The sequence below is a fragment of the Bubalus bubalis genome, chromosome 14 (assembly GCF_019923935.1).
Source record: "Bubalus bubalis isolate 160015118507 breed Murrah chromosome 14, NDDB_SH_1, whole genome shotgun sequence".
NCBI classification, from domain to species: Eukaryota; Metazoa; Chordata; class Mammalia; order Artiodactyla; family Bovidae; genus Bubalus; species Bubalus bubalis.
In genome coordinates, this window is record NC_059170.1 from 12710585 (window position 1) to 12732503 (window position 21919).

Sequence of the window (21919 nt, forward strand, 5' to 3'; positions counted from 1 at the left end):
TTGCTCAGATTCATGTCTGTTGAGTCATGAGCCATCCAACCATGTCATCCTCTGTCACTGCCTTTTCCTCCTGCCCTCAGTCTTTCCCAACATCAGGGTCTTTTCCAATGAGTCAGCTCTTCGCATCAGGTGGCTAAAGTATTGGAGCTTCAGGTTCAGCATCAGTCCTTGCAATGAATACTCAGGGTTGATTTCCTTTAGGATTGACTGGTTAGATTGCAGTCCAAAGGGCTCTCAAGAATCTTCTCTAACACCAGAGTTTGAAAACATCAATTCTTTGGCACTCAGCCTTCTTTATGGTCCAACTCTCACATCTGTACATGACTACTGGAAAAACCATAGCCTTGACTATACAGACCTTTGTCAGCAAAATGATGTCTTTGATTTTTAATAGGAGCACTATAAAATTCTTCATGGGGACCCAGACCTAAAGACAGGTAGTGTACCCCTCCCCGCATAAGGGTCCCATGTGTTATTGGAGCACTCTTACGGTTCCTGACTCTTTCTTTGGAGGCAAAATCTGAGTCTCTCGATTATTTGACATTGAAGGAAAGAGCAGACCCAGAGAGGCAGTAACTCTGCCTCTGGGAGGACTCCCCCACCCCCACACTGGTTAGGCAGCCCAAACCAGTATGGAGGAGCCATTCCATCAGCCCACTGGAGCCTGACAATGAACTCAGCAATATGGTGATAAGAGGAGAAGCCAGACCGAACAAGTCTCCCTGGGAGTGTTTTCTTGTTTATATTCAGAGCACTTCAAAGAATATTTCAGTTGCTGTTACTTTAGCAAATGTCTTCCATGCACACTTCGATATATTTAAATGAAGAAGCCTTCATCCGAATCAGTGGAGTGATTGTTTCCACCTCCCACATGAGATACCATGCCTTGTAGAAGCATACCTTGTACATGCTGCAGAGAGTGTCTCTAAGTTGCTTCTTCACATTTGAAGGATTTGTGGGCTCTGCATCTTAATGGGATGCCAGGAGTGGACCTTGGGAAGAGTTTGTGCTGCCTTAAATATTAGCCTAGAAGGATGCCTTGTCACTGAAGCTCCACCAGGTCACAAGCCCTAACCCCTCTACTTAAAGAGCAGTGGGTCTCAACCTTTCAGGCTCCATGGAGGCTAAAACTAAAGACTACACCTGCCAAAGCTTTGGGGTCAGTGCCTTCAGAGAACACTGCTTGTAATAACCTTGGACGTCTTTAAGTCAGCTCCACATTCTTGAGGTTCAGCTCCGGGCTGGCTATGCCTGGTGAGCAGTGGTCATCTTCCTAGATTCCTCCTTAATGTCCTGGATTTGCATTCTTGTTTCTTGCCCAGGCCTAGTTCACAGTCCCTGTTGTCCCCTGACTCACCCAGCTGGCACCCTGGCAGGAAGCCTGCTGGGGGGTTATTGCATCAGGCAGCTGACATGGAGGCAGGATCCAGGGGCTGAGCTCCACAGCCCCTTATGATCTCAGAGGGCAGGGACTAGCCTGTCCTCCCAGGTTCCCAGGGCCCAGAGCATTGGTGAGGTGTCATGGGCCCTGCATCTCTGGCTTGAGTTAGAACAGTCATTAATCACCTTAGCAGACAAAGAATCAGTCAGTCCAGTGAACCAGTCCTCACCCCTAGATCTGTCTCAGGGCCTGATTCCCGACCTGACGCTGTTCAGGACTCACAGTGGCCCCCACTCAAATTCATGTCCATTGAGTCGGTGATACTATCTAACCATCTCATCCGCTGTTGCCCCCTTCTCCTTTTGCCTTCAATCTTTCCCAGCATCAAAGTCTTTTCCTCTTCACATCAGGTGGCCAAAGTATTGGAGCTTCCTCAGTCCTTCCAATGAATATTCAGAGTTGATTTCCTTTAGGTTTGACTGGTTTGATATCCTTGCAGTCCAAGGGACTGTCAGGAGTCTTCTTCAGCACCACAATTTAGAAATACCTGTTCTTTGGCACTCAGCCTTTATGGTCCAACTCTCACATCCATACAGGACTATTCGAAAAACCAGAGCTTTGAATAGACAGATCTATATCTGTAAAGAAACACAAGAACCCTAGACTTCACTGTGAGGCAAAAGAAAGACAGCATCCCAGAGCCAGTTTCCCTTCCATCCTGCAGCCTGGTGTTTCTCTGCAGTGACACCTAGCGAGGCAGGGCTCTGGGAGACCAGGAGATCAGATGTCCACCATGGTGTGTTGACTCTGCCGTCCCAGCTGAGGACACCGAGTCATTGTCTTTCGATAAGCGCCACTCACATGTGCCATGTTGACTCAACAGAATAAGAGGAGGAGTGGAGCCAGTAAGAGGGACTCACGTCCCTGCGTCCAGAGGCATTCTAGATGATTCCCCAGTGACCCCTGGCATTGCCTCTAGGGCATCTATCACTCAGGTGGGACAGAAGGAAGAACTAGGTAGAGATGGTTGTTGATGACAAGTTAGAACTCCTTTGCAGAGATGGAGCCTACTGGCTGCTGGGAAGGAAAGAAGGCCTCAGAGTCTCCAGGGAGCTGGGGCACCAGATCTATATCTTCATCTGCAGAGGCGTGGTCTTATAGAAAGGGAAGAAGCCACCATAGCCCACACTTAGCAAACTCTCAGTTCTGGAGTAGACTGCAGGGGTGGAGTGGTGGTGAGGGGGTGGGATGTGTGGCAGGTGTCTCTGCAGAGATAGCCTGGATGCCACCCCACCAGTGAGCATCCAGGGGAGGGAGAAGAAGCCTGAGCCAGGTGTCCTTCAGGGGTGTTGTCTTGCCCTTCAGCATCAATTCAGCGTCCAGTAGGGGAGGGACAGCATTGAAACCATGCTCCACAACGTCCTGCTGCCTGCAAGCTGAAGGACATCATCCGCCTCTCAGCTGGGTGGAGTCCCCTCCGGCAGGAGAAGAGCACCTGGGCAGATAGCACACAGCTTGGAGCTGCATGGAGGAGGCAGCCTAACTCCTGGGCTCTGCTCCCCACATGGAAGGGAGCAAGGGACTGGAAGCACCAGTTCAATCTGGTTTTTAGCATCAGTGCCACTCTCCACACTACTCAATGTGTTCCCACCAAACCTGCCTCATTTTTTCCACTCACGAATCCTCATTTTATAGCTAGAAGCCCAAAGCTCAGGTCTATTCCTACTTGTTCCAGACCATGCATTCTTAACAAGGGTGCTTCGCCCCCAAAAGGTGAAACTTTATTCTTGGGGTGGGGGTGGTGAAAAAAATCCTCCTCGTCATGTGCATATATACAATACTTGTACCAAAACAGCTATGCAGATAAGTGTAGAGTCCATATACAGCTACACAGCATACCTATTGAATTAAAATTTCATGGGGGAAATTTTACTCGTGACACTTGACTGTTGAGTACGTGATCTGTGATTAGTCCAAATCAAAATGTGCAAGAAGTATAAACTGGGTTTCAACTAGTAGGAAAACAGAATATAAAATATTTCATTAATGATTGTGTGTTAATATGTTAAAATAATAACCTTTGGCTATGTTAGGGTAATAAGTAAAATGTATTATTAAAATTTATATCACCTGTATCTTCTTAATTTTTTTTAGCATGGCTCTTAGGAAATATAAGATTATAAATGGGGCTCACATTCTGTTTCCGGTGGGCTGGGCTGCTCCAGACAGACATCTGTTAAGAGGAAGCATCAGGGTTTGCACTCAGGTTTTCTGATTCCCTCCCAAACTGTTTTGTTATCCCACAGCTGCCTCCTCAGAGAGGATCTACCTGCTGTGTGACCCTAGATGTGCCTCTTAACCTCTCTGGGCCTTAGTTTCTCCTGTTTGTAAATGGAAAAGCTCCTTCTAGCCCTGAGGTGCTATTCTGGACCCAGCCAGGGTCTTGGGGTCACCACAGAATAGGAGGGTGTGGGCTCCAGAATGACACGTCTTACCAGAAATCACAGTCCCATAAATAACAGTGTCACCTGCTCTGTGTCCACTACTGAGGAAATACAACATGGGCAAGATTAGCAAAGGAGCTTTTCATCTGGGACCAAGAGAAGAGAGTATTAGAATAAATCATCGTTTTAACCGAAAAGGGAGAAAAACAAAAGCTTTCATCTCTTGTGGGAAGGAGGAGATATAATTGCAAAAAACAGACTTTCACAAAACCTTCCCATAATAATAGAGGCTAATATAACATCTTACAACTGCTGTTCTGCTAGTTGGAACTGATGCTCAGATCTCCAATATGCCCAGTGTTTTTATCCCCCTTTCCTTATTCCTAGTTTAGGGGACGTGGAAGGTGGAAGAGAAAATCAATTCAATTTTAATTTCATGAGAAAAACGCTGAATGAAAGAAAAAGATGATGGAGTGAGACTTCAGTCTTCAGCCCCTTGCTGACTCAGAATGTGTGATTATGCAATCCATTGATCCGGGGAAAGGCTGCTCAAGTCTGCCCCCTACCTTCACCTTCTGAGAAGGAGGCAGGACGTTCAGAGCTGGAAGGAGACGTGCCCTGGGGGGCGTGGAAAGTTCCGTCAGGCAGCAGCCCTGGTCTCCCTCCAGTCTCCAAATTTACCTCCACCCCAGCTCTTTTAACTTTGGTGTCCCTGTCCCCAGCTCTCTCCCTGTCCTTCCAAACTCCAGGTGTGTCCTCTTACGCCAGCTGCTTTTGCCAGACAGCTTTCCCACAGCACTTTCCGTCTCCCAGCCCCTGGATTCAAGACTGGCCCTGGTCATGCTGACAGCAGCCCTGAGGTTAAGCAGATGGACTCCGGGCCCCGCCGCCTGAGTTCCACGTCTGGTGCTGCCACTTGCTAGCTGGGAGAACCCTGCAAAGCTACTTACTGTCCCCCAGGCCTTGGTTTCCTCATCTGTAAAATGGGAATAATAATGGTACTAGACTGAGGAACTTATGATGATTAGATGAGTCATTCATGGTCAGTGCTTGGCATGGCTCCTGGCAGAGTTGAATGCCAGCAAATATTAACTCATACTGTTGTTATGACAGTGAATTTGGCAAGGCAGTAAGAAGCAGAGGGTTGAGCCTTTGAATTCTGACCTGTGGTTTCATGATTCCAGATGAGCCAATCAGTGCAACTTAGCACACATTTATTTTTGTTCTTCCATTTCTAAAATATTTAATTTTATTTTTTAAATTAATTTTTATTGGAATACAGTTAACTTACAATGTTGTGCTAGTTTTTTTTTGTATAGTAAAGTGGGTCAGTTATACAGATACATATATTCACTCTTTTTTAGATTCTTTTCCCATATAGGTCATTACAGAGTATTGAGTAGAGCTCCCTATGCTATACAGTAGGTTCTTATTAGGTATCTGTTTTATATACAGTCGTGTATATATGTCAATCCCAGTCTCCCGACTTATCCCTCTTTCACCTCCCCCTTGGTAACCATAAGTTTGTTTTCTGTTAAAACAGTTAATTTTAAAATACTTTAGACTTACTGAGTAGTCGCAAAATTAGTACAGTTCCCATCTACCCATCACCCAGCTTCCCCTAATGTGAGCATCACACACAGCCACAGTGAAATGACTGAAACCAGGAGATTAACACTGATCAGTACGTTAAACTACTGATGAAGTCTGATGAATACTGTCATCTAGAGACCTTATTTAGGTTTTACTTTGTTTTCCCACTGTTGTCCTTTTTCCAATTCAGGATTCTACATTGATTGCAATTGTTATTATGCCTTCGTTTCCCTTAGTCTTTGTTTTTTGTGGCTTTGGCACTTTTGAAAACTTCTGGTCAATCATTGTGTAGACTGTCCTTTGGTTCAAGTGATGCATTTTTTGGGCAAAGCTATAGCATAAGTGGTATGCCTTTCTCAGAGGCTCTTATCAGGAGACACCTGATGTCTGCATTTCTCATTACTAGAGTCATTAGCTTTGATCTCTTGGTTAAGAAGGTAGCATGTATCTATTGAGCATCTATTAATACTGTGTTTCCTTTTGGGGCTCCAAAGTGAATAAAATGGTATCCATACTCTTAAGAAACTCTCAAGTCTAATGGACAAATGATGTTCTAGTTATTATTGCCATGTAACAGACCATCCCCAAATTTAGTGGTGTAAAACAACAACCTTAAAATGCTTAAAAACATGGCTTGTTTCAACCTCACAACATCTCAAGCCTCAGCCTAGAAGGCTGAAATGGCCAGGAATGACTAGATAGCTGAGAACTGGAGTTATCTGGAGACTTGCTCACTCACCATTCTGGTTCCCAGACTCTGGGACTCAAAGGCTGGATTCAGCCAGGCCACTGACCAAAGCATCTGTGCATGGCCACTGTGCTTCCTCACAGCATGGCCATCCAGGAGCTTGGACTTCTCACTCCACAGCTTAGAGGCTGTAGACATGAGTGACCCCTGTGAACAGGTCAGAATCTTCATTGCCTTTTATGACCCAGTCTCAAAGGCCACACAGCACTGTTCTATTGGTCAAGTGGTCATAAGTCCTCCTGGACTCAAGGGGATGACATAATCTCTACCTCTTGATGGGAGGGCTGTCCAAAGTTGGGTGGCCGTTTTTATAAAACATCAAAAATAGGAAAGCAGTGAAGGGCCTTTCTACTTACACAGATTTGGATACAGACCCAAGAGGACAAGAGCTTCAGCAACTTGGGCCATGTTAATTATTAAACACAGAATTTAATGGAGTGCCAACTGTGTGCCAGACAGGCATGGACCCAGCTGCAGGGTTGCTGCCAAGCCCCTGTATAGGGAGACAGGCCCAGAGGGACCCACTGCAGAGCCTGGAGGCTGAGGGTTGCCAAAACCCACAGCAGGTCGTCCCCCTGGCAGCAGGTCACATGTGGACATGTGCAGAGGGCTGAGGGCAAGTTGAGCTCAAGGTGGGAAATGCTGGATTTGGCATCAGAATGACTTCATTTCAAACCCAGCTGTGCCACATTCTGAGTTTGCTACATTTTCATCCTTAATCCTTATTTATTCGGCAAACCTCATTGACTTCCCCTCCATGCCAGGCTGGCTGTTGACAGCGGTAGCAGTGAATCAGTAGCTTCCCGGCCTTGCCCTCATGGAAGGATTTCCGCAGGCTGTCTCTGCCAGAAAGGCCACTGGTGGGGCTGCAAGATTCCAGGAAGCAGGGTCAAGGGATTGTTCAAGTTCTCTCGCATCTCCATACCCCAAAGCCAACCAGAGAGGAATTGGTCACCCAACTTAACCAGGTTAAACTCAGCAGAACAGAAATCAGCTGCATGTGAAGTGGGAAGGCAAGCAGCTGGCCTTTAGAAACCTGAGAAATATTGCAATGCAGACTAAAAGCAATTGGGAATATCACTAGACAGACTCATTAAGCCAAAAGATTTCTGTGAAAATAATAAAATCATAGCACCCAGGACACCCCAGCATGAGATTAAAAGCTGAAAGGTTTAAGCTTCATATTATTAAGCTGCATTATGACAGTTTAGGAAGAAAAAGCTTAGAGCCGTCAGAATTGATGATGGCCCTGTTATGGGAATCTGACGGCATCTTTGAAATTCAGAGCAGTTTGAAAGAGTGAAACTGTCAGACTATCCCTCCTCTGTGGGACAGAGACAAGGAGAGGGGGAGACAGAGAAGTAACCCAGTGGTGAGATTTGGCGGGGCTGAGATACTAGTGGGGGGATCGTGTATTAACACACTCTTACCTGAAGTCTGGGAGCTGACGGGCCAGGTGGTGATTTAAGAAATAGAGTGGGACACACACAGTGAGCACTCCGTGCATGTTGATCCTTGTTATTATCACCTCCTGGCCAACCTTGCTGTTTTGGTTGCTGGATGGTGAATACTAATGACCCTGGGCCAGCTGGATTCTGAGCTTGGTTTCTCCTCGTGTTTGATCCCAGAGCCACCAGGCTACCAGCTGAAATCAGAGAACAGGATATTGATTGGAACTGAGCAGAAGCCATGTTGGGCAAACATCTTTGATCTCTGGCAGCCAAGGGAGTCCACATAAGACTGGAACAAGCTCCCTGCAGGCGGCAGCGTCAGGACTATCATGCCCAGCAAACCGTGAACATCACTGCCCATGCTGGCAGCCCCTGGAAGGGAGCAAAGCCCAGGCAGACCCTGGCTCAGCTGACCCAGCCCACAGTCTGGGCCTCTGACCTTGGAGCTCAGCCTTGGGAACCAGAGAAGCCTGGCAGTGCCTGCCCAGGGATTTGCTGCCCAGTCAATTGTGAGTAGAACACTTTGGCTGGTGAGGTTATATCCTAGTCACACAGTTCTTGATATGTGGTGGATCTGGGTTTCAGCAAGGTTTGCAAGACTAAACTCCAATGGTCTCCTCTCCCCAACTCTTCTCCTACCTGCATGTCAGTAGCATTAGAAGGATCAGGCTGGTGGACATTCACAGAGCTTCTCCAGTAGTTTCCTGGAAAGGTTCATCCCCCTTCTGGCCCATTGCCATGTGTGGGCTCTGCCTTATTCCTGCATTTCTAGAGACCTCTTCCTTCACCAGCCAAAACTCGACTGCTCTCAGACCCACCCCCTTCTCTCTATCCCCTCAGCTTCCTGTCTGAACCAGGCCTTCTTTGTCATCTGTCATCTGGAAGACAGCCAGTCCTTAAGTCTTCCTCCAGGCAGTTTAATCCACCATCCTCTCACCAGAGAATGTGCCTCTCCAAATTCAGCATGCATTATATCCAGAGAAAATCATGACCTTAAAGGATACATGCACCCCAGTGTTCATCGCAGCACAGTTTACAATCGCCAAGACATAGAAGCAACCTAAGCGTCCATCAGCAGAAGCATGGATGAATAAGATGTGGTACATATAGTCAATGGAATATTACTCAGAGTTTAAAAAGAGTGAAATAATGCCCTTTGCAGCAGCGTGGATAGACCTAGAGGTTGTCATACTGAGTGAAGTAAGTCAGACAGAGGAGAAACACTGTATGCCATCCCTTATATGTGGAATCTTAAGTGATACAAATGAACTTACAAAACAGAAAGAGAATCACAGACAGAGAATGAACTTAGAGTTGCTGGGGAGAAGGGATATTTAGGGAGTTTGGGATGGATATGCACCCACTGCTGTATTTAAATGGATAACCGACAAGGACCTACTGTATAGCACAAGGAACTCTACTCAATGTTATGTGGCAGCCTGGATGGGAGGGGAATTTACGGAAGAATGGATGCATGTATATGTATGACTGAGTCCCTTTGCTGTCCGCCTGAAACTGTCACAACTTTGTTCATCAGCAATATGTGTTAGTCACTCAGTCGTGTCCAATTCTTTGCAACCCCATAGACTATAGCCCACCAGGTTCTTCTGTCCATAGAATTCTCCAGGAAAGAATACTGAAGTGGGTTGTCATTCCCTTCTTCAGGGGATCTTCCCAACCCAGGGATCGAACCCAGGTCTCCCACATTGCAAGCAGATTCTTTACCATCTGAGCTGTCAGGGAAGCTAATTTCTCTGATTAGGTATCAGCTAATTAGCTATCAGTTCAGTTCACTTCAGTCGCTCAGTTGTGTCTGACTCTTTGCAACCCCATGGGCCGCAGCATGCCAGGCTTCCCTATCCATCACCAACTCTGTGAGCCTGCTCAAACTCATGTCCACTGAGTTGGTGATGCCATCCAACCATCTCATCCTGTCGTCGCTTTCTCCTCCTGCCTTCAATCTTTCCCAGCATCAAGGTCTTTTCCAATGAGTCAGTTCTTCACATCAGGTGGTCAAAGTATTGAAGTTTCAGCTTCAGCATCAGTCCTTCCAATGAATATTCAGGACTGATTTCCTTTATGATGGACTGCTTGGATCTCCTTGCAGTCCAAGGGACTCTCAAGAGTCTTCTCCAGCACCACAGTTCAAAAGCATCAATTCTTCAGCACTCAATTTTCTTTACAGTCTAACTCTCACATCCATACATGACTACTGGGAAAACCAAAACATTGGTAGACAGACCTTTGTCAGCAAAGTAATGTCTCTGTTTTTTAATATGCTGTCTAGGTTGGTCATAGCTTTTTTTCCAAGGAGTAAGCGTCTTTTAATTTCATGGCTGCAGTCACCATCTACAGTGATTTTGGAGCCCACCAAAATAAAGTCTGTCACTGTTTCCATTGTTTTCCCATCTATTTGCCATGAAGTGATGGGACTGGATGCCTTGATCTTAGTTTTTTGAATGTTGAATTTTAAGTCAGCTTTTTCACTTTCCTCTTTCTCTTTCATCAAGAGGCTCTTTAGTTCCTTTTCACTTTCAGCCATAACAGTGGTATCATCTGAGTATCTGAGGTTACTGGTATCTCTCCCTTCAATGTTGATTCCAGCTTGTGCCTCATCCGGCCTGGCATTTCCATGATGTACTCTGCATATAAGTTAAATAAGCAAGGTGGCAATATACAGCCTTGACATACTCCTTTCCCGGTTTGGAACCAGTCTGTTCCATGTGCAGTTCTAACTGTTGCTTCTTGACCTGCATACAGATCTCTCAGGAGGCAGGTAAGGTAGTCTGGTATTCCCATCTCCTGAAGAATTTTCCATAGTTTGTTGTGATCCACACAGACAAAGGCTTTGGCATAATCAATAAAGCAGAAGAAGATGCTTTTTCTGGAATTCTCTTGCTTTTTTGATGACCCAGTGGATGTTGGCAATTTGATCTCTGGTTCCTCTGTCTTTTCTAAATCCAGCCTGAACATTTGGAAGTTCACATTTCATGTACTGTTAAAGCCTAGCTTGGAGAATTTTGAGCATTACTTTGCTAGCATATAATTAGCTATCAGATCAGATCAGATCAGATCAGTCGCTCAGTCGTGTCCGACTCTTTGCGACCCCATGAATGGCAGCACGCCAGGCCTCCCTGTCCATCACCAACTCTCGGAGTTCACTCAGACTCACGTCCATTGAGTCAGTGATGCCATCCAGCTGTCTCATCCTCTGTTGTCCCCTTCTCCTCTTGCCCCCAATCCCTCCCAGCATCAGTCTTTTCCAATGAGTCAACTCTTCGCATGAGGTGGCCAAAGTAATTAGCTATATCCCAATACAAAAATAATAAGTTTTAAAAGAAAAAAAATCACCAGGCATGAGAATCACTCAGAGAACTTGTTAAATGCAGATTCCTGGGTCCCAGACATTTTGATCAGTAGGCCTGAGATGGGCTGCTGAATCTGCATTTCTAACAAGCTCCCTGGTGATGGCTGATGCTATTTTGTCTACAGACCAAAATTTTAGTAGCAGTATTCTTAAATACTGGTGTGATGCTATGTCCCTCCCCTTTAATGACTTGAAACTGCCCTCAAGATAAAACCCAAGCACTTGAAGATTCACATAAAGGCTTCCGTGACCTGACCTCTAAGCAGGACTGTCACAGATGGTTGCATGGGTTGTGTACTATACGACCAAGGAGATGAAACCCTCTACGTTACTTCCTATATCTGTCAGGAGGACTATGACTAGACATTAAGAAAGGCATATTTTTCCTTCTCACAAAGGTACTTTAAGCTCACTGAAGTGTACAGGGACTGAAGCTGAGGGGCAGTCACCATCTGCCCAGAGAAGTGCCTTTTTCCAGGTTGCACAAAAGCAACCATAGGCCAATAGCCATCCTGCCCAGGAGCGTCTCTCTGGCCTCCTCTTCCTTCCCCCTCCTCTGTCTCCCATCACTCCCCACACCCTCTTCACACCCCTGCATATGTTTAACACCATCACACTCTGTGAGGAAGACTGTGAGACACCAAAAGCCTCTAATACATGCTCCCAAGAACCACTTTCCCTTCCTTCAAAGCAGTAATCTACATATATCTTTACAACTCCTTCTGGTGGTCATGGCTGCCTCCCACACTGGACTGTACATTTCTGAAGACTCTCCAATTCTCAGCACCAGGCCAAATCCAGAGCTCAGTGAATATGTGGTATAGATTCTATCCTGCAGCTACAGGGACCTCATAGGTACCAAAACCCAGCAGGCCACATTTTGTGGTGGTGTCTTAAACACTGTATTTTGAAATAATTTTAAATTTACCCAAAAAGTTGTGAAACATAGTACTGAGAGTTCCTTACCTTTCACACTACTTCTCTGAATGTTAACATCTTCCCTAACTGTGGTATGTTTATCAAAACTGAGATTTCACATCTGTGCATTACTACTGACTTAACTTCAGATTTTTCTGTGAGAGTTTCTTGGTCTTCTCCTTGCCTTTATGATACTGACATTTTCAAAGAGTGATGATCAGTGCTCATTCTGGGCTAGTCTGATATTGTCTCATGAATGGATGGAGATTCTGGGGAGGAAGGCCATGGAGGTTGTGTATGCATCTCATCACCTACAGGGAGCCCTCCATCTCAACATGACTTATCATTGGCAATGTTGACTTTGATCCCTTGGTTAAGCTCCTGTCTGCCTGATCCCTCTACTTTAAAGCTACTATTTTCCCCCTTTCTATCATGAGTCAGTGGGTCCAGCCCACACTCAAGGAGAGAGAAATTAGCCTCCACTTTCAGGAAGGAGAGATATCAAAGAACTTGTGGTCTGATTACATTTAGGGAGTCAGTTCAGTTCAGTCGCTCAGCCGTGTCCGACTCTTTGCCACCCCATGAATTGCAGCACGCCAGGCCTCCCTATCCATCACCAACTCCCGGAGATCGCTCAAACTCATGTCCATTGAGTCAGTGATGCCATCCAGCCATCTCATCCTCTGTCATCCCCTTCCCCTCCTGCCCCCAATCCCTCCCAGCATCAGAGTTTTTCCAATGAGTCAACTCTTCGCATGAGGTGGCCGAAGTATTGGAGTTTCAGCTTTAGCATCAGTCCTTCCAAAGAATACCCAGGACTGATCTCCTTTAGGATGGACTGGTTGGATCTCCTTGCAGTCCAAGGGACTCTCAAGAGTCTTCTCCAACACCACAGTTCAAAAGCATCAATTCTTTGGTGCTCAGCTTTCTTCACAGTCCAACTCTCACATCCATACATGACCACAGTAAAAACCATAGCCTTGATTAGGTGGACCTTTGTTGGCAAAGTAATGTCTCTGCTTTTGAATATGTTATTTAGCTTGGTCACAACTTTCCTTCCAAGGAGTAAGCGTCTTTTAATTTCATGGCTGCAGTCACCATCTGAAGTGATTTTGGAGCCCCCCAAAAATAAAGTCTGACACTGTTTCCACTGTTTCCCCATCTATTTCCCATGAAATGATGGGACCAGATGCCATGATCTTCGTTTTCTGAATGTTGAGCTTTAAGCCAACTTTTTCACTCTTCTCTTTCACTTTCATCAAGAGGCTTTTTAGGTCCTCTTCACTTTCTGCCATAAGGGTGATGTCATCTGCATATCTGAGGTTCTTGATATTTCTCCCGGCAATCTTGATTCCAGCTTGTGCTTCTTCCAGCCCAGCATTTCTCATGATGTACATCTGCATAGAAGTTAAATAATCAGGGTGACAATATACACCCTGATGTACTCCTTTTCCTATTTGGAACCAGTCTGTTGTTCCATGTCCAGTTCTAACTGTTGCTTCCTGACCTGCATATAGGTTTCTCAAGAGCAGGACAGGTGGTCTGGTATTCCCATCTCTTTCAGAATTTTCCACAGTTCATTGTGATCCACACAGTCAAAGGCTTTGGCATAGTCAATAAAGCAGAAATAGATGTTTTTCTGGAACTCTCTTGCTTTTTCGATGATCCAGCGGGTGTTGGCAATTTGATCTCTGGTTCCTCTGCCTTTTCTAAAACCAGCTTGAACATCTGGAAGTTCATGGTTCACGTATTATTGAAACTTGGCTTGGAAAATTTTGAGCATTACTTTACTAGCATGTGAGATGAGTGCAATTGTGTGGTAGTTTGAGCATTCTTTGGCATTCCCTTTCTTTGGGATTGGAGTGAAAACTGACCTTTTCCAGTCCTGTGGCCGCTGCTGAGTTTTCCAAATTTGCTGGCATATTGAGTGAAGCACTTTCACAGCATTTGGGGAGAGATAACTTCTAATACAGGAGATGCAGGAGACATGGGTTTGATCTCTGGGTCAGGAAGATCCCCTAGAGAAGGAAATAGCAATCTGCTTCAGTATTCTTGCCTGGAAAACTCCATGGATAGAGGAGCCTGGCCAGCTACAGTCCATGGGTTCGCAAAAAGTTGGCATGGCTGAGCCTGCACACAAGGACGTGCACCAGGCTCCCTGGTGGCTCAGTGGGTAGAGAGTCCATCCGCAATGCAGGACACACGAGACTTGGGTTCAGGCCCGGGTCAGGAAGATCTCCTGGACAAGGAAACGGCAGCCCAGTCTGGTATTCTTGCCTGAAAAATCCCATGGGTGGAGGAGCCTGGCAGGCTATGGTCCGAAGGGTCACAAAGAGTCGGACACGACTGAGTGACTAAGCGCACACACAGGGCTGTGCAAATGTCCCACTTCTCCTTGGTCTCACCCACCGACGCTAGAACTCCACAGGGAGTCTTGCCTTCAGCAACTGTCCCCATGATGTGCCAGTGGTGAGTTTCCACTTCCTTCCAGCAGGCTGTTCTAGGACACCTTTCTCTGACACATGCCACATTCACAGTTCTGCTTAATCACCTTCATGCTTTAGGGCTCAGTTCCAGCATTCCCAGCTCTGGATGCCCAATCAGATCTCCTGCTGCTACTGCTGCTAAGTCATTTCAGTCATGTCCGACTCTGTGTGACCCCATAGATGGCAGCCCACCAGGCTCCTCCGTCCCTGGGATTCTCCAGGCAAGAACACTGGAGTGGGTTGCCATTTCCTTCTCCAATGCGTGAAAGTGAAAAGTGAAAGTGAAGTCACTCAGTCTTGTCTGACCCTCAGCGTCCCCTTGGACTGCAGCCTTCCAGGCTCCTCCATCCATGGGATTTTCCAGGCAAGAGTACTGGAGTGGGGTGCCATTGCCTTCTCCAATCAGATCTCCTGGAGAACTTTGAACGTGTACTGATTGCCAGGCTTTTGTCATCGAAACATTCAATTCAGTTGGTATGGGTTGAGTGCAGGCCTCGGTACATTTTAAAGGTCCCAGGACATGTGCACTGGAGCCTGTGCTGAGGACCACTAGCCAGCCCAGTGCTCTTGCAGCTTCTCTGGGAGGCTGCCCCACTGTCTTTGACAGAACTGGTTACTCCCATAACTGTGTTCCCAAAGACCTCAGTTTCCTATGGTATCCACAAGTGCCTCTGTAGGTCTTCAAAGTCAAAAACTGGGTCTTAGCCAGTGTTTCCCAAGGGCCCAGAGCAGAGTCCAGGACAGAATGCGTTATTGGTGAGCATCTGTTGATGGAGAGAATGATACAATCTCAGTGGAAACAAAAGCAGGAACTGTCTGCAAGATGTGGCAAGTTCCTGCCCACCTTCAACTGAGTTAGAAACCCAGGAACACCAGTGCATGTGTCAGTCATAATCATTTTTTCCACTGTTACCCTAGTCCTCAGCTGTCTAGGAAAAACAAAAGTCTCATGGCCAAGAAGTCACTGGCACATATATTGCAGCCATCTGTGCTTTCACTGGGATCTTCAGAAGGGACTTGTTCACATTTTGCCTTGGAATTGTCGGTAAACCAAAGCATCAAGGCTTCACTTCAAACAAAAGGAGATTGCCTTGAACTGGCCTCCTTTGGTATATTTGCCTTGGAAGTCACAAAGATGGCAAAGACCATGCCTGTAAACACTTAGAGTAGAATGCTGTGACTGGTGTTCCAAACGAGTTTTATTTACAAAAACAGATGATGGGCCAAATTTGGCTTTCAGGCTTTACTTTTTCGGACTCTGGGCTTGAAGAAAAGGGAATCATTAATGAAATAATTGCAGGGTTCATTGTAAAAGTAGTGGTTCAAAGGAGACCCATGTGACTCTGGGAATGTCAAATAGGAGGACCTGAGAGTCAAGGAAGGTGCTCATGGCAAGGGTCATTTTAGGTGAGAGCTGAGGGTGAGGAGTCATTAACGAAGTGAAGGGAAGGAAAAAAATCATCTGAGCTGACAGAACAGCTGATGCAAAAGCCCTGAGGCCACAGAGACCAGGGCTCTTGTCGGACACTGAAATAAAGCCTGGATGCAAGCTAGGAAGGCCAGAGGGGCGAGTGCATGCAGAGAGCTGGAGAACCACAGGTAAGGATGTGGTCCTATCCCCAAACCTGTGGGAAACTGTTGATCTTTTGATTCTAAGGCAGAGGTCCCCAACCTCCAGGATCTAATGCCTCGTGATGGTCTGAAGTGGAGCTGATACAATAATAATAGAAATAAGTGCAAGTGAAAGTCGCTCAGTTCAGTTCAGTCGCTCAGTCATGTCCGACCCTGTGACCCCATGAAGTGGAGCACGCCAGGCCTCCCTGTCCATCACCAACTCCCAGAGTTCACCCAAACCCACATCCATCGAGTCGGTGATGCCATCCAGCCATCTTATCCTCTGTCATCCCCTTCTCCTCCTGCCCCCAATCCCTCCCAGCATCAGAGTCTTTTCCAATGAGTCAACCCTTCGCATGAGGTGGCCAAAGTACTGGAGTCTCAGCTTTAGCATCATTCCTTCCAACGAACACCCAGGGCTGATCTCCTTTAGAATGGACTGGTTGCAGTCCAAGGGATTCTCAAGAGTCTTCTCCAACACCACAGTTCAAAAGCATCAATTCTTCAGTGCTCAGCTTTCTTCACAGTCCAACTCTCACATCCATACATGACCACAGGAAAAACCATAGCCTTGACTAGGTGGACCTTTGTTGACAAAATAATGTCTCTGCTTTTGAATATGCTATCTAGGTTGGTCATAACTTTCCTTCCAAGGAGTAAGCATCTTTTAATTTCATGGCTGCAGTCACCATCTGCAGTGATTTGGGAGCCCAAGAAGATAAAGTCTGACACTGTTTCCACTGTTTCCCCATCTGTTTCCCATGAAGTGATGAGACCAGATGCCATGATCTTGGTTTTCTGAATGTTGAGCTTTAAGCCAACTTTTTCACTCTCCTCTTTCACTTTCATCAAGAGGCTTTTTAGTTCCTCTTCACTTTCTGCCATAAGGGTGATGTCATCTGCATATCTGAGGTTATTGGTATTTCTCCCGGCAATCTTGATTCCAGCTTGTGCTTCTTCCAGCCCAGCGTTTCCCATGATGTACTCTGCATATAAGTTAAATAAGCGGGGTGACAATGTACAGCCTTGACGTACTTCTTTTCCTATTTGGAACCAGTCTGTTGTTCCATGTCCAGTTTTAACTATTGCTTCCTGACCTGCATGTAGGTTTCTCAAGAGGCAGGTCAGGTGGTCTGGTATTCCCATCTCTTTCAGAATTTTCCACAGTTTATTGTGATCCACACAGTTAAAGGCTTTGGCATAGTCAATAAAGCAGAAATAGATATTTTTCTGGAAATCTCTTGCTTTTTCCATGATCCAGCAGATGTTGGCAATTTGATCTCTGGTTCCTCTGCCTTGAAAGTCACTCAGTGGTGTCCAACTGTTTGCGACTCCATGGAGTGTAGCCTGCCAGGTGCCTTCTGTCCATGGAATTCTTTAGGCAATAACACTGGAATGGGTAGCCATTGCCTACTCCAAAGATCGAACGCAGGTCTCCTGCTTTGCAGGCAGATTCTTTACTGTTTTTAACTACCAGGAAAGCCCAGTAAAAAGGGATGATTCAAGCATATTACATTTATTGTGCAAGAGAAATAAGTGAAAGTGGTAGTCGCTCAGTCGTGTCTGACTGACTGCAACCCCATGGACTGTAGCCTGCCAGGCTCCTCTGTCCATAGGATTCTCCAGGCAAGAATACTGCCATGGGTTCCCATTTCCTTCTCCAGGGGATTTTCCTGACCCAGGGATTGAACCTGGGTCTCCCACATTTCAGGCGGATTCTTTACTGTCTGAGCCACCAGGAAAGTGCACAATAAATGTGATGCCCTTGAATTGTCCCGAAACCATTCCGCCCTCTACACCCAGTGTGTGGAAAAATTGTCTTCCACAAAACTAGTGCTTGGAGCCAAAAAGATTGGGGACCGCTGCTCTAAGGGGTGATGTGATTGAATTCTCTTTGGAAAGTTCTCACTCCAGCTTCTGTTGGGCATCCCACTGAGAGCACCCAGGCATGAGAGACTAGGGTGGTCCAGAGCACTTTGTTGCAGCCAGAACCCCGCGCCTGGAGCCCAGGGCTGACATGCAGCTCAGCCCTCTTTCCCCACCACTTCCTTCTTTTATGTCTGCTGTTCTAACAAATCTTCCTCTCTCTCCACCTCCAAATGAGGAGTCACATTGCTGGATACATTTTACAGTCCCAGCTCCATCCCATTCAATTTCTCTCACCTTCCTTCTTTCCCTCCCCAGCCTGATCCCCCACTAACTTCGTAAAACTTGCAAGTTAAATTTTTCAAAGACTGGTTCTGACAAAGCAGAGGGAATTAGATTTGGCGAAACCCTTCATAAAAAATTGAAGACACGCTATATTAACATACATTGATTTATTCATAGTGTTTCATTACAAGTAAGTGAGGATCCTGTAATACCAGGAAAGGTGAGGAGAGCAGGCGAGCACGGTATATTATATTGACAGCTCGGTGGAAATTGAGTCGCTTTTGGATTGAATTTGGAGCTCAGAAAAGGAATTGGCTAGTAAATAAGGCATGAGTTTTACCACCCAGTGTCTGTATATCAATGAAGTTGCCACCAGCCCAGGCAGGGGATGGGGGCGGAATTTCAACAGGATGCTCCAGCACCCCAGGGTTCACAGCCACAGGCAGAACTATTCGAACATCTGCCTCCTCCTTCCACCAGGAAAAACTGGATTCCAGCTGCACACAGCTCTCCAATCAACACAGGATTTTTCTCCGTTCTCCCAAGCCTTGTCCCGCCCCAGGTCTTTGCTCACTCAGTTTGGTCTGCCTGGAACCCAGAATGCTCCTTTCTCTGCTCTGACTCTGTATCATCCCTGGGTATTATTGATAGTTCAGTTTTCCCCTTAAGATACCACCCTGAGCACTTTGTCTTAGTTTGACATTTCTCAGGAGCAGAGCCCAAGACAAGGATTTGAGCATGAACAGATTATTGAGAACTTTGGGAAACACTAAGAAGTGGGGAAGGAAAAGGAAGGTAACCAAGGATGGGTGTGTTTTCTAGCCAGCTACCTATGGAGACATATGGCGTGACATCCCTCAAGGAAATCCCCAGGGATGCAGCAACAGTATCACAAGAGAGGAGCCAGGAATGTATGTTCCAACTTCCATCAGTCCAGTTTCTGGAGGTGTAAATTACCTGGCTTGCTTCTGGGAAGGGCTGAAGTGGGTGGAGTTATCAGAGAGAATGCTGTGACCAGGGGCCCCCTGGGACCTGAGGAGTGGGTGCCCGGCCAGCTCTGCTTGCAAAGTGCCCGAATCCTTCAATTCTGTGCATGGCTCCTCCTGGACTCACCGTGCTCCAGGCAAAATCTGGGCTCTCTCCTCAACCTGTGACATCAATTGCTACAGTGTTGCTGCTTCATAGCAGAGAGAGAGGTTACCTCTTTCTCCAGAATGGTTGGTGCCCTAACCAGAAAGAGCCAACTACTACTTTCTTTTAACTATTTATTTATTTGGCTGCATTGAGTCTAAGTTGCAACACGTGGGATCTTTAGTAGCGGCATGTGAACTCTTAGTTGGGGTCTGTGGGGTCTAGGTCCCTGAACCAGGGTTCAAACCTGGGCCCTCTGTATTGGAAGCATGGGGTGTTAAGCTCTCTGGACCACCATAGAAGTCCCAGCTGCTTATTTTTGAAGCAGAGTTGGTATGTTCCCTTTTCTGCCTGGCTTTGGCCTTCCTGACAAGCATGATGCATTCCTGATGGAAGACAGTGATGCAAGGTGGCTGTGTAGTTAACTTACCTCATTCTGGAGCAGAAGACCCTGAGGACAGGGCCTGACTGGTGTTCACTGCATTCATTTGCTAGGGCCTGGCCACAGAGTGCACGTCCTAGAATACGGAGTGTGCGGGGACTAGTTGTCACGGAGCAAGTGAGTGAGTGAATGAACAGAATGAACGTATTCTTTGGTTACTTAAATTCGTTTTCAGGCCAGCAAGTGTGGTTTGAAATAAAAAACACAGGTTTCAGAGTCCAACAAACCTGGGTTTATCTTTGGTCAGAGATAGGACACGGGATAACCTCAACAAGGCCTGATCTATGGCCACACGTGATAGCCTCATGAATCTCACACACATGATGTTGAGCAAAAGAAGCAGACACTGAAAAGTACAGCCTGTACAATTCCACTTATATAAAGTTCAAAGCCAGGCAGAGTTAGTCTGTGCTGTTAGAAGTCAGGGTAAGAGGGTGTTCTTGCAGGGGAGGGCGGGGATCGGAAAGGAGATGTGAGGGGAAAAACCTCAGGTCTGGTAATGTGTCTCTTGATTAGTTGCTGGTCACATGGTCCTGTCCAGTTAGTAAAACTTCATCCAGCTGTCTAGTTTTCTGAATATAAATTGTGCTCTAGTAAAACACTTTTAATAGAACAAACTAGATAAACCTGGGCTTCCCTGGTGACCCAGATGGTAAAGAATCCACCTGTAATGCAGGAGACCTGGGTTTGATCCCCGGGTTGGGAAGATCCCCTGGAGAAGGGAAAGGCAACCCACTCCAGTATTCTGGCCTGGAGAATTCCATGGACTCTATACTCCATGGGGTCGAAAAAAGTCGGACATGACCAAGCAACTTTCACTATAGCCACATTGTCCTAAGTGGTGGCCCCAAGCAACACAGGGTCACCACACTTTTGAAATGTGGCTAGTTCAAGTGGAGATGTAATAGGGTAAAATATACACTCGATTTCTAAGACCTAATATGAATAATAGAGTAGAACGTATTTCATTAAATTTTTATGTTGATTGCAGGTTTAAATAATAATATTTTAGACTGAGTTTAACCAAATAGATTATGAAAATTAATTTTACTTTATGGTCTTCTTTATTTTTTCTGTAATGAGTGTGACCATTAGAAAATTGAGAGTTATGTATGTGGATTAAATTCTGTTTCTATTAGACAGCAGAGCTCCAGAGCATGGACAGTGAAGTATTTGGAGGCTGGAATCATCTGTAAGGTGGATGGTAATGGCTAAACTCGTGACCATGCTCGCCTGCCTTCTGCTTCCCTCCCCTGATACTCCTCCTGGTGAGCTCCACTCAGCTTCCTGGGCGAGGCACTGATTGGTTTGTTTGCTGGCTTCTTGCACAGATCAACTACAAGGCCGTGGGCTCATTGGACCCGAATGCTGACCTCTCCAGCCAGAGGGGCAAAGTGTTCAAGCTTCGGAATGAAACCCACCACCTCTTTGTGGGTCTGTACCCTGGGACCACCTACTCCTTCACCATCAAGGCCAGCACTGCAAAGGGCTTTGGGCCCCCCGTCACCACCAGGATCGCCACCAAAATTTCAGGTATCTGTCCTAGAAAGGGGAAAGGAAGAAAGGTGATGGTGTTGGTTTTTATCCATTCCTAATATACCTGGGAGTGGGAAAGGGTGGAGCCGACCATCACCCTGTGATCTTGGAGCAGCAAGGACAGTGCAGTCCCTCGCCTGTCACCACCGTCATCTCATGAAGAAAACCCAATCCAGGAGCTTCCTAAAATATAAAACATATATCACTTACACTAGACCAGAGGGAATGCTGAGTGATTTACTAAATAGTTTACCGAGCACACAGTTGCATCAAAAAGTACACTTTCCCCATACGATTTCATTTGTAAAAATGTGATTCATTTTCAAGAGTATTCCTTTTGGCAGTGCAGGGCACAGCACGGGTTCTCATGTAACCTCCAATGAATGAGCGAATGAAAAAATAAATGAATGACCAGAGCCAGAGCGGCCCAAGATGTCACCTGCCCTCAGCTGTCAGGCCCCCTCTCCCACCAGACAGCTTCAGAGCAGAATTACCTCAGACCTGTGTCTACAGTTTACACTATTTCAGCATGCCCATGCACTTCTGGTCTGCATCCACACATACTTTGCATAGCTGCAGACCCCTGGTAGTTTTTGTAGCTTAATGTTTCCGCACACCCTTAAACCACGAGCATCTTCCAAGTTACTACACTGCTTT

At 46.3% G+C, this 21919-nt stretch overlaps 1 protein-coding gene across 12 annotated transcripts in view; it reads left to right on the forward strand.

Annotated features, from left to right (window-relative positions):
• PTPRT (protein tyrosine phosphatase receptor type T) overlaps positions 1-21919 on the forward strand; it is a 1155381-nt gene that overhangs the window by 848535 nt on the left and 284927 nt on the right. For all 12 annotated transcript variants that reach the window (XM_044927640.2, XM_044927642.2, XM_044927641.2 and 9 more), the window contains exon 10: positions 21058-21259. In XM_044927640.2, coding sequence (XP_044783575.2) covers positions 21058-21259 — 202 coding nt within the window. The remainder of the gene's footprint in view (positions 1-21057; positions 21260-21919) is intronic.